The sequence below is a fragment of the Sciurus carolinensis genome, chromosome 12 (genome assembly GCF_902686445.1).
Source record: "Sciurus carolinensis chromosome 12, mSciCar1.2, whole genome shotgun sequence".
Taxonomy (NCBI): Eukaryota; Metazoa; Chordata; class Mammalia; order Rodentia; family Sciuridae; genus Sciurus; species Sciurus carolinensis.
Window position 1 is genome coordinate 49,540,550 of NC_062224.1, and position 13,320 is coordinate 49,553,869.

A 13,320-nucleotide genomic window follows, 5' to 3' on the forward strand; every position below is an offset into this window, starting at 1 on the left:
TGAATGAGGTGAAACCATTAAGGAAAGTTAACACAATATATATGAATTAATTTCTCTAAAGTTTCATGATCATCACATCTATTAAGACAAGTGTTGACAGCTAAATTGTAGTATGTATATATTTACTATTTCACCATCAAAAGAATGGCAACTCTTCTCAACTCTTCAAGCTGGATTTCTCCCTATCTCTTGCCATTTAAATATACATAAAATGTAGTCACTTCTTCTAAACATGTCTAATAACTGCAACTGATAGTAAAATGAACAATGTCCTAGCTTCAGTCAGAACCAGGCTGGACCTATAATTTTCCAGTATTCTTCCAATAGAAAGAAGAGCAGAAAAGTTCAATTTCCCCCTCCTGTTATGTCCCTTCTCTGCTTTCCTAAAACCTCTTCTCTCAATTACTTGAAAAACTCTAGGTAGGAGATTCACTCTCTTGCTCCATAAAGGCTGAGAACCACTACCTTATATAACAATTCCTATTTACATTATTGCCACAATCTAAAAAATTTTCAGCACTGAGAAAACTTATTACTGCAAATATGGTTTTTTACCTTTTTCCAGTAGGGGAGTCTTGTCCAATTCCATAAGCAAGAAGAGCTGCAGATGGCTCATGTATTAAACGCAAAACATTAAATCCAGCAGCTCCAGCTGCTTCTCTGTGAACAATTTGCTTTCAATGAATTTAACATCACAATATGTTTAATCCTACACCTTTAGAAACTCTTGATAAAAAATTTATGCAATAGCAAGCAAAATTTCACAAGTACATATGAAGCACATGAAAAGCAGAACTCTGAACTGGAAAGGACTCTGTAAAAGTTCACTTTCTGTTTAAAATTACAGTGTTCAGAGTCCATTTTCTTAACAAAGAAAATAATATGGACTTATACCAAATAAGAAAAATACTAAAAAATGTCCATGCTAAGAAGAAAAAAAGTTCACATTTTCTGGGAATTCTTTTTGGGCTCTCAAAGTCTAAAAGAGATGCCCTCCTCCATGTTATTCAGAACTTCCGCATTCAAAACACAGATCACACTCTTACTAACTGTCCTGCTAATTCTGTGAGGTCAGATCCATGTATTATTTTTCTCCACGTACTCAAAACCTGAATGCAGTACGGCTTAAATAGTAATCAATAATACTGACTGAAAAAAAAAAATCCAAGCTTAAAAATTTTAGAAAGACATAGATAAATTCATAAAACATTTTGGAATTTTCCAATTTCTTTAATCTAGGGTCATGGTTTTAAAAAAGTAAATATGGCAATTCTCCATCTCAGAAGCAACTTCCATGCTTGCCAAAGCCCCTGATGAAACTTCTGATAATAAGCAAAGGCATGTGCTTCAAATATTCTCATGATCACCTATAAAAACTAAATGTTAACTTTTTTGTTTAGATGTTACGATTTAAGATGAAATAATCAAAAATATTTTGCACAAATGCATAGTCTATATAATTTCCACATAAACCTTAATTACATGAAACAAGTAAAGTGATCCATAAACACCAGTTTAACTTAGTAACTAAAAACATTTCCAATCAAAACAGTTATTAGGGTACCACACATCTTTTTGTTCTCTTGCTGTTTTATAAAAGGGAATACTATTATTGCCACACTAAGGTATTTATAAACACAATTTACTGGCTATGGCATTTTAAAATACAATTTTACCTTTTACTCTATGGTGATTCCATGAAATTTATACTTCTTTTAATTAAGCAAATCAGATAAACTGTAGTATACTTACCCAAGAGCATTTTTTTGTTTTTCTCCAAAGTCAAAGGGAACAGTAATAACTACATCATTTGCATCTGAGCCCAAGACAGAATGAGCTGTTTCTGTACATTTAAAAAAATAGAAAAAAAAAATTCTGATGAGAAGAAAAAAAATATTAAGTAATACTTTCTGAGGTTTTTAAATTATGCCAAAGATCTTCTCACTAAACAAATATTCCAATTCACTATACTGCCCCACCCTGTCAATTTTCTTCTCTTTCACTCATAAATCATACAGTACTTTTTGTGATTTTGGTGATAGCTTGTGGACACAGAACTAGGTACTTTCCAAAGAGCCTGACTCCCCTCCAAGTTTCAAACATCTTCCAAATTAGAATGAACTTCTAATGAGTCAATGTGAAGATATAGCATCATGTTAGTTCGATACACATAAGGGCTACAACAGATTCATAACAAAATCCAGAGCTGAAACGGCCCTTATAAATAATCTACTCCAGAATTTCCTGGCTTGTTCATACCTATTTGATCTGCCTACTCTCCTGTTCAGAGTGTGCTGTTCATCTTGAGAGATATAATATTCACCATTCACCATGTTTATTTGGCTGCTATTAGGAAGCTCTGAAAATGCTCATCTAACCCAAATCATTTATATTACATTGTGAATAGGCCTACTCCGAAAATCTGAAATCCAAAATTCTCCAAGTCAATGCTCAAAAAGTTTTGGATTTTGGAACATTTCAGATTTCAGATGTTTGGGCTGGGGATGTTCAACTCTAAGACCTATGCACATATCCTCAAATCTGAGAAACTCTGAAATTTCAAGTACTTCTGCTTCCAAGCATTTCACACAAAGGATAATCAAGGTTACAAAGCCAATTAGTGGCCAAACCAGTTCTATAATATAAGGCTCTTTCTACTAATCTGCTCTATACTCAGCTTCTCCCAAAAGCTTCTCCTTAAAAGCTTTCGTTTTAAGGTCAACTCTTTAAAGATTTAAAGTTATTCATTATCTCTTTTGCTCAGTACCTTTCATTTTACTAAATATCAGTCTGGCAACATCTTCTGGGTTAACAAATTTTGTTTCTTCTCCAGTATCTATTTCATATCGTAATTTCCCATTTTTTTCAACAACCTATAAAAGAAATTATAATTGTGCTAAGGAATAATTTCTTTTAAAGTGCAGTTTCAAATCAACATTACGTGATCTTTGGCAATTAATTTGTGACAGAAGAGCAATAAGAGAACCATACTCACTAAACATTTACTTTCCATGATGTATTTCTGAGCTTGTGGGTCATCAGAGCTGTCCATAAAGAGAAATATAAAGATAGCTAAGTATTAAAATTAGTACTGTAGGTATATGAAGTTTAAAGAGGACTATATTTTTCAATATTACTGAACATTAAAATATAAACAAAATTAAACTGCTTAATAATAAAATTTTTCAAATATAGAAAACAATTAAATGGAGTATTTACAATGGTTATAGTAATTCCACTAAAGTATTAAGCTCCATATTGGAAAGTAAATAACTCTTATTCTGATCTTGCTAATATTTTGAGGCAGTTTTTCATAATGTCAATGATTTTATATCTTAACAATTTCATACCTATGATCCTGAAGACCCAACCAACTGAGATGAAAAGGACAAAAGAAGATAACATTGTAAACTAAGGGCAAAGATCTAACACCATCTTTGTTGCTGGATTTCTGAACACAAAAATCAAAACCCCAAATCAAAAGACTGAGCACAAGTATGAATGTTGTATATAGAAAGACAATACTTCCTCAAGTAACTCTTACAGTTGTATATGGAAGGAGAGATTTATAATATCCCAAAGTACTAAATAAATGTATGTGGCAAAGAAAACATGAAAGCAAGGAGTGTTTTATTGCTCAAGATAATATCAATTTACGCAGACTACAGAGTATTTTCACATTTATTACCTATTTGACCCACAAGAATACATTTGATGGATACTATTTTAGAGATAAAACAGGTTCAGAGAGGGACAATGACTCATAACCCTGTAAGACGCAAAGCCAGGACTTGCCCCCAGGTCTTTTCTATCAGGTAGTCTCTTTACACTTAAACAGTCTACCTCCCACAAATACTGCAAATGACCACTGCACTTCTGCCCCTTGAAGAGGGATGAGAATCTCTGATCCTTGGCTAAATTCATCTAGAAATTAAGATGGAAGAGATTAGCATCTCGCCTAGTAGTCATCCAAGGAGCTATGGCTATTCTATATAGAAACCAGCCTAAAATGTTTAATAAGAGCCTAAGATTAATATTAACTAAATGTAGATTATGGAACATATGAAGACCTTTAATTGGGTAAATAAGAGGAATACAAAAGGGTTTAAAATGGACTAATTTGGTTTATAATTCTAGTGTACTTGCAGGTTCCTCTTCCTTCTCTATTGCCTAAAAACATCAATTAATGGGAGGAAAAACAGGTAAGGAGCCAGCCCAAAGTACAGTAATGGCATCGCTGGCTGGCATCCAGATCTTCAGTATAAAGTTTAGTACTCAATAAATTCTCTGCTCCTCCTTTTCTCTAAACCCAATGTTAAGACTACATTCCAAATATTTTTAGGAAAAAAAAAACAAAAGGACAAAGTGTGCCAATAGTGAGATTTTGCACCAATACTATAATTTCAGCTTGACACTTACTGGCGATTTTCTTTAGGACAGAATTAAGTTAACCAGGATAATTTATCCAACTATGTGTAGGTTATCCACCACTTGGGATATAATTTTCAAGGAAAGATATTTTTATTCAATTTATAGAGCTCTTAGAAATAGAAAATTATTTCTTAGTTGCCATGCAAAGAAGCTCTCTTTCTTACGCAAACAGAAAGCACATGTTGCTCTTAAGACCACACACAGTCAAGACACTGGAGACTCAAAAGCAGAGATGTGGAAAGAGAATGGAGGTGACAAAGGAGCACAGATATCTTTAGAAAGTAGCGGACTGACCCACAACTACACACAAGTAAAAACTTTTATTTGTCCACACTAGGATTAAATTACTTAACAGAAAAACAAAGGTGGTGGGAGCTGGTCTACACAGCACCTCATTCATATCGTGGTCTTTAGGAGGCAGTGTTAATCCTACCATTGCATCACAAACTTTACCAGCAATGCCACTTTCTCCTCTTCCTCAAGTAACTCTTACAGTCATCAGGCCCCCAGGCGTGGTACACACCAGCACTCAAGTGCTACAGGGTCTCCATCCCCACTCCTATTACATTTTAGTGCCTATAGGTCTAACAGTACTTTTACATTCATCTGTTCATTGGATCCTCACAACACCCCTGTGAGGTAGGTAGAACAATTATTAGTTTCCCACTTTAGAAGAGGAACCTGAGTTACAGAGTGGTGAAAGGCTTGTCTGAGGATATCCAGGTAGTAATGGTTGGGCCTGGGGCTTAGGTAGGATTCCCAGCTTGCTTTCTTGCACATGGTCTCCCTTTATTGCAAGTTCTTCCCTTAATATTCTTAGCAGATTTTTCTATTATTTCCTCAGGACCTTTCCCTCAAGTTTTATTCCCACATTATGGATACTTCAGGCATTAGATATTCACAATCTATCACCAAACTTTAATTCCACTTTTGTTCTTCAGCACTTATTATCTCAAGTAAATCCCTGCCTATGTTCTTTGCTACCTTAGTAGTTTTATATGGGACAGGTCCAACTCTCCTTCAAGTACTTCCCTGTTTTTACAGAAAATCTACTTATCTAGTGTTATCCAGTTATAACTGACACATATCCTTCCACATAATGGCCTAAAACAATTGAGACAATGGATATATATGTATCCATTTCAATGCCTTAATACATGCTTCTTGAAAGTAAGGAATCTGTAGGTCTGATGCAGTGCTTAGAAGTTCATGGGTACATTAATAAACATTAATACCATAGGATGCTCCCTTAAAATATAATTGTTGCCAGTATTTCAAACATACATTAATATGCTGCTGTGACTGAAAATGTTACAATTAAGGTTTCATTTTCACTTTTTTATTATGCTATTTCTTATTTTTTTTTTTTATTTTTTTTAGAACTGAAAGGTACTAGGAAGAAAATCATCTCGTACAAATCTCTCAATAAACAGTTAAATAAATAGTGGCACAAAAAAGGGTAAGTGATTTGCCCAACCAAATGAACCATAACAGGGAGCCTAGAAGTTCTAACTAGATTCCAGTGCATTCTACCACACCAGCTGCTTCACATATCCACCAGTCATTTATCAGAGCAGCATGCTTGCTACCATTTCAGGTAGGTCCCAGTTTTGTTCTCACCACTTCTTTATCTATTTGCACTTCTGGGATTTAGATATGAACCCAGGCCTGCAGTGTACAAAACAAAACCTCTCCCTACATATTTTTTTTCCCCTCCCAGCTTCTTGACTTCAGGAAAGCCTTTTAAAGCCCAAGACTCCTATATTTAAATTTCCTCAAAGTACTAAGTAAACCACTGACAGTTTTAAGTAATGACTTTCCTTCTAAAGCAAACTGGAAGCATTGCTTATCACGCTGGGAATGTGTGTGTTTAGGTGGGGGAGTGTGTTTGATGAGGGTTTGTGCTTAAAAGGAGTTACTTATTGCAGGCAGTTTCTGTCCATACCACCCTCTAGTGTTCTCAAAGTTAACAGGAAACAAAGCTGTTCTCTTCTAACAGATGCCACTAAATACTTGAACTTTTATCTATACCACTTGAGAAAAAGTGATCAACCTTGGAAAGTTCCCTGGAAGGAAAGTTTTCAAGGGTGTGCCCTTTATAACATACTAAACAAAAATAGAATAAAATAAACCAAACCCAAAGGCAAAAACATAACTAATAAAAAGGAACAAAATTAGCTAACAGTAAGTTGGAAATTGATATGATCCAAATTGTTTCCCAAATGTTCAAATGGCAACCAATTTTAAAGATATAACTTGTGCACACAAAGGGACCCAAATGATATGAAATGCAAAGAATTTACTTACATTTACTATTTTATAAAACAGCCAATATTTCACCATATCAAAGACTATCAATATGAACCACAACAAACTATTGTGGTTCCCAGTCAGCTAATTATATCCTTATCTTGATAGGAGACTAACAGCTAGTAAAATTAAGGAGGGAAAGCTGGTTCGACTATTAAAATAGGGCACCTACTAGTAGATATGTCAGAGACACAGCAGTGAAATTATAAGAGACAAATACATGTTGTGCCTATACTAGTCTAATGAGCCACAGAGGGATTTTAAAAATTAAGATCTCATACTCCATGAAGCAAATTAAACAAGTAAAGATCCAAGCAACGAGGTCATGGTACATGGCCATACTTGTAAACTAACATGCGCACCCTGGCCTTGCCTAAGCCAAGGTTAGACGCATAATAACTTACATGTGTATAGTGCTTTTAAAAGTTTAAACCTTTCACATCTATTAGCCATCTGATCCTCACAACAACCCTGTGAGGTAGGCAGGGGGCAGGAGTTACTATCTACCCACCATTTTACAGATGAGGAAACTGTTGTAGAGAGGTAAAGGAAATTGCCTCACATCTGTCACAAAGTCAGGACAAGTTAGCTCACTTGAACTTGGCTCTACCAATTTTCTATTAGGCCACCTGTCATGCTTCTGAAGGTCTTTCAATTAGCAGAGTGTCTCAGGAAAAGGAACTCACGAGTTTACTCCCTACTACTATGCATATTAATGGTTCATCTACTCTTTTTTTCTGAGGATATAGAAAAGGAGTCAGAGTACCAGAAGGCAGGCATTGAAAATAATTTCTACCATTTAGGAAATATACCCTTTGTAACCAGTTCCTAGCTTTTGGTGTTTGAAATCAACCTTTGAAGCAATTTTTCGAGCCCTAGCTGAAAAGCACCAGTTGCCTCTTCCACTGCTGTCGCCAAGCGTCTGACTGCGATGACAGCATCCCTGCGCAGCTCATTGGCAGCGTCTTGCTGGGCACTGGCCTCCTCACCAATAGCAATCAGCCTGTCCAGTTTTTCTTCCTCACGCTTTGAAAGTTCTCGTGCCAATCTCCTGTTTTCTGCCAACTCAGCTGCAATAGTTCTGGCCACTGACCGCCTTCTTCGCCTTGCCCACTTTGGAGGGGGCTCACTGGTCAAAGGCCTGTCCTCACCAGAGACAAAACCAACTCTGGAAGAGGAGACTGGAGGCCGCGGTGTGGAGGCTACACAAGGAGTGTTTCGGCTGGTGCTGGTGCAGGGACTGGGTTCACCCGCCACACCCAGTCTGGTCATAGGGCTGCTCTGACAGAGAGCAGCTGCACCTCTGAAAAGGTTGTGGGAGCTGCTGTAGCTGGGGGTCCCTTGAGAGCACCCTGAAAAACAAAGCAACAATGTTGCAAAGAGGACACTCCTGGTAAGGGAATGGTTGGAGCCAGCAGCAGAGTTACAGCAGAGTTTTGAGACAGTTACAAAATTAGGAATGGTTCTTGGAAAGGCCTCTTTCCACAAGGGAATAGAAATCATTTTTTAATCTGGACATTTTAGCCTGTTGTTGTCTCACCTCCAAAACATCCCCCCTGCCTTACCAAACCCCTTTCCACTAGCTATCCAACCCATTTGATTCCCACAAATTCCTAACTACCCATAAGAAATAATGCCAAAACTAGTTTGGTTCTAAAAAGCATATCTTCCAGGCTTAAAGAGTTCTAATTTCTTACATACCTAGGGCTATGGCTTTTTAAAACCTTGAGCCCTTTATCTTATTACAAAGTTTGAAAAAGAAGGGTGGAGATGGGGCAGAAATAAGGTCTATGCTGAAGAGGGCACTATCCAAACATTTACTGCTGTTTAGAACCAAGTGACTCCGAGACCCCAATTCTTCACATGCTTGGGAGTTACCTGCACCCGAGGATTCAGCCCAGGAGTCCTCGAGGTCACTGGCTTCTTGCATCCGGTCACTGATTCTCAGCTGACAATCCTCATCTGATTCCTTAACTGTTTTCAAGATAGTCTGATGATCAGCTGTCTGATTCCTTTTTGCTTTCAGAATGCTGGTTCCCTCTTCCCCTGGGGTGTCAGAGGCCACTAAGTTCTGATCACAGTGCTTGGCCCAAGCAGCAGCCTCCATTAAGTTGTCTGGGTCAGTCACTATCTGATTTCGGAGAAGCTGATCCAACGTATCATAAAATGGACAGTGAGGTGGATCACCCATACTTGTGGCATGGGCAACATAGGCCTTTAAATATAATGCCTTCAGAACTTTAAACTTGGAGCGGCACTGACGTTCGGTGCGGCGGAAGCCTTCCTGCTGCATTCGCTTAGACACAGCCTGATAGACATCTGCATTATGATGCACAGTCTGGAGGCGTTGAATATATTCTGCCTCGCCTAGTATGGAGAGAAGAGTTCGTGTCTCCTGTCTGGACCACCGGATGCCCGCACTGCTATTGGAAGTGGCCATAGTGGGTTGGGAAGGAAGGAAGGCTACTGAAGCAAGCTCCTGGCAGCAAGGTGCAAATTTGAAGGTGTGGGGAAGCTCTGTACTCTCAGTATATTTCCAGGAGCCAGCCGATTCTTCCCTCTCAGGGCTAATTGTTGAGATGCCAGGTCCAAGGACCGCATTTCTGGCTGGAAGGCCACAGGGGAATGAGAGTTATAGGGAGGGTGTAAGGATTATTTTGGCAGCAAATTAAGTAATGCTACCTGTGAGTAGATCATAAATAGGCATAAGGCCAAGACTGAGAAAGCCCAACTTTGGGAGTTTGCCTAGGGTAAGTACTGGACCAGGGGCTTCACAAAAGAACTGGCTTCCCCACAAAGAGCCAAATGCTTTCAAGGCTAACACCTAGTATAATTATGGATCTATAATCTCCATCCTCTGGTAAGTAGACAGGCTGAAGAGGAAAATAACATGGACCATGAGGTAACTAACTCTAGAAAGGTACTGGCAGGACCATGGTATAAGCAGAATATCTGAAGGGTACTTCTCCTTTCACTAACCTTAACCTAATTAGCAATGTTAGAGCTATTTATTACTCATCTGACTGCCACTATTGCACTCCTTTACTAAAAGGTTACTTTCAGGGCCAGAAAAGTATGTTTAAATTGTTCTGCTAATATCACACTTTCTGCACAATTCAGCAGAAGACATCCACTTCATTACTCTAAATATCCACCCCCAAATAGCAGCATAAAATAAACTATATATATATTAAAAAAACTGGCTACCAGGGAACAGATCTATGCAAATGTTCTATATCTTCGTTATATCAATATCTGTATGCTGATTGTGATATTGTCCTACAATTATCAAGAAGTTACTACTGGTGGAAGCAGTAAATTCAATAATATATTGGATGCCTCTGTTTATTTCTTAGAACAGTGTGTAAAATCACAATTATCTCAAAATAACAAGTTTAATTACAATTCAAAATTGTTGGCTGTTCAGTGATTCCAGCTTCAAGACCTATTATGATCACTAGCTATTTTCTAGCTTATGATTTGAAAATATTTGACACTAGCCAATTTTTTCTAACATGTTTGTCCTAAGTTTTAACAACAGGTAAAAGGATATGGGAATAAATTTATCATCACAAATATCTGAATTCTCTCCAAAATGCTATAGTTTTTGGTTTAGTCTCTGACATCCCAAGGTAAAAATATTAACATTGAGTTGGATTTCATTAAACATAGGCAAAAGACAAAATTAACACAAGGATATGTCTACTTAAATTCTTATTATATAAAACTGAGACAGGGCTGGGGGTGTACCTCAGTGGAAGAACAACTTGTGCATGTAGCTGGGTTCAATACCCAGCATTAGTTGGGAGGTGGCGAGGGGTGGACAGAACCTGTCCCCCTGCTGAGGGTTAGGAGACCTGAAATGCAGTCTTATCTACTTCACCCTTCTAATTAATTTAGATAGGCCACAATTTCCATGTACCTTGATTTGCTCATCTATAAATGGGGAGGGACAGATAGTACCTGCCCTACCAATTTTTAAAGAGATGTTCAGAGGATGAAATAAAATAATAGATGTGAAAGCACTTGAAAATTTAAAAACACTCTATCAAGAACTATTTCTCTAGTGAAAATGAAAACCATTAATTATTATGATAATCTATAATTTGAGGAGACAGAAGTCTGGGGAAGCAAGCCTCTTTAATCTTCTAATTAAAGTTACAACAGATGATTAACCTGATTCTTACATAAGACATTAATTAAGCTGTTTCTCTAATGATAAAATTTGTAAGTCAACTGGAAAAGTCTGTTCCCAGAAAGTGTCACAAAGGGTCTTGAGGAAGAAAATCAATAGCATCTACATAAGTTATGACCAATTATGATAGATCTTGAAAAATTCAAGCACCACACAAAGAAAACTTCAAATTCCCACAAAATCTTTCCTCTGTTAAAAAATATATATATATATATATAAAAGTGAAAAGTCCAAATTACCACCTCTGGCACTTATCAATACCAACAGACCTGAAAGCAAGAAATCAAATATCTGAGAGAATTCCATCCTTGATAAGATCCAACAATAATAATCAAAAGAAACAGTCCTACTGGGGTATTCTCTCAAAGGACTCGGTCATAAAAAGCAACAAAGTAACAAACTGTGATGTTTCTAGTTCCATTTCACTTTATGTTAAGCCTAGAATTTATAAACATTTTTTTTTTACCATATTTAAAAGTATCACTTTGTTCCATACCTTCTGCCAAGGATCTGCTTTACTTTCATTACTGTATTTGAAATATTTCTTATTCTACTTTGTTTTGCTGCCAATCCAACCACCTGAAAAAAAGCAACATGTTATAATGCATGTAATTTTTCATTATTTCTAAATACAAAAATGAGAATAGTACCTCTTCATTTTCTGAGTAAGCAACAACAGCTGGAGTAACTCTATCACCTGCATCATTTGCAACCACACCAGCCCGGCCATCCTAGAGAAAAACACAACTGCATTAGTTCCTTTAAAATGAATGTGGGCCATTTTACTTTGCCATCTAGATGGAAAGAAAAGTTACTATTATCAATATTTTAAACTCGTAGATTTAATTACCACTATTAATTTCCTACGTTTTATGGAAGGATAACATTCCATGAAGAACTGCCTCAATTTTTCAGTCCCCTCTGCATAGTCAACTATTGGTTCAAACAGTGTAACAACCTTTCTATACAAAATAATAACAAGCATCTATTACATCAGCCTTTCTACCTCTCCCACAAATACATCTTTCTTCCCTTTTACACAAATCAAGTAGCACTAATTCCTTTGAACTTTCCTTAGAAATCTTTTGACATTTAAACGTGGGGCTAGGAACAGGGTAGTTTGTTATTATTGTTCCTTCTGCCTCGTTTTGAAGAGAGAAAGACCACAGCTCCTTGTGGAACTCTTTGACCAAGTCTGTAGAGTACTTCCAACCAACTCGCTTCACAGCCAAGCGCGGGCTTTGCTCAGCTTCCAGATCTTCGCACCCCGCCCCTCTGGATACCAGACATACGAGGCCCAACTCAGCTCGTCCTGTGGCCCTGACGTTGCAGAGACTGCCTACTTCCAGGAATCCTAAGATCATGACGTCACCGAGACCCCTCTGAGCATCTGCAGCCCTGATATCACTAAAACCTCTCCGGAATCCTGTGGCCAGGACGTCGCCGGGATCCCTCCCGGCATCCTGCTATCCTGGGACCCCTCCAGACATATTTATATATCTGCAGTCAAAATGTACCCGGTGCCCGGGGACTCCGTGAGTATTCTGAGGCACTGAGGTCTTCTGAAACCCTCTGGGCATCCTCTGGCCACATCCCAGGACTTCTCCAAGCAATCCCTACTGCTACGAAATCTCCAAGACTCCTCCAGGCACCCTGTGACCCTGACATCCTTGGACCCCCTCTGGGCATCCTGCGGTCGTGTAGTGCCAGGAGCCCTCCGGGCATCCCGTGGCTCCGACGTCCCCGGGATCCCTTTGGGCATCCAGCCTCCACACATCCCCGAACCCTGCGGTCGGCGTAGCTAGAAGCCTCAACCAGGGCGCAGCGGACTTGCCAAAGAAGCCGTAGGGGACGAGGCCCGGCATGCTCTGCCCTTCGCCTCCACGCGACGTTTCTAGGCCGACAACACAGCGTCCTTAACCTGTAGATAACTCGGTGCCGAGATAGGGGTGGCTGACATGAAATCCATAGCCCAACTTCCCCAACCCCTCACCTTATAGACGGCCACGCAGGCTGATGTGCAGCCCAGGTGGACTCCGATGGCCGCCATGAGGCGGCAGGGACTGCGACGGCAGTAACGAGCGGACCCCCTGCCGCAACAGCTACCCGCCACCGAATTGCCCCATCAGGCACCGCGGAGACTTCACGTTCCCGCCCGCCCACTGCGTCCGGTCTGTAGCGCCGGGCTTCCTCGATGCCACCAATCAGCGTGAAGGTCCCGCCTTCCCTTCCGAGAAGTCAGCGAATGGCTTTAGTGAGTCTCTCGGCGCTCCCTTAGAGTCGCACGGCGCGTGCAATAGTGCGCACGCGTCAGCTGGTGAGGGACAGGAAGAGGGTCCTTAGCTCCGCCCCTTTCTTGTTCCTTTTTCAAGAGCCAATAGAAA

At 39.0% G+C, this 13,320-nt stretch overlaps 2 protein-coding genes across 4 annotated transcripts in view; both read right to left on the reverse strand.

The window, feature by feature from the left end:
- Hspa14 (heat shock protein family A (Hsp70) member 14) overlaps positions 1-13,086 on the reverse strand; it is a 31,483-nt gene extending 18,397 nt beyond the window's left edge. For 2 of the 3 annotated variants that reach the window (XM_047520709.1, XM_047520708.1), the window contains exons 1-7: positions 12,930-13,086; positions 11,587-11,667; positions 11,433-11,515; positions 2,996-3,044; positions 2,768-2,873; positions 1,753-1,843; positions 556-660 (exon numbers count right to left, since the gene is read on the reverse strand). In XM_047520709.1, the coding sequence (XP_047376665.1) occupies positions 556-660; positions 1,753-1,843; positions 2,768-2,873; positions 2,996-3,044; positions 11,433-11,515; positions 11,587-11,667; positions 12,930-12,986 (572 nt within the window). In that variant the 5' untranslated portion in view covers positions 12,987-13,086. The remainder of the gene's footprint in view (positions 1-555; positions 661-1,752; positions 1,844-2,767; positions 2,874-2,995; positions 3,045-11,432; positions 11,516-11,586; positions 11,668-12,929) is intronic. The other variant, XM_047520710.1, reaches the window with a different exon arrangement.
- Msantd7 (Myb/SANT DNA binding domain containing 7) lies at positions 4,733-11,643 on the reverse strand. The gene is made up of 4 exons (XM_047520711.1): positions 11,587-11,643; positions 11,433-11,515; positions 8,620-9,348; positions 4,733-8,093 (listed from the first exon to the last, which is right to left on the reverse strand). The coding sequence occupies exons 3-4, from the start codon at positions 9,179-9,181 to the stop codon at positions 7,570-7,572; spliced, it is 1,086 nt and encodes a 361-aa protein (XP_047376667.1). The 5' UTR covers positions 9,182-9,348; positions 11,433-11,515; positions 11,587-11,643; the 3' UTR covers positions 4,733-7,569.
- Positions 13,087-13,320: the final 234 nt, after the last annotated feature.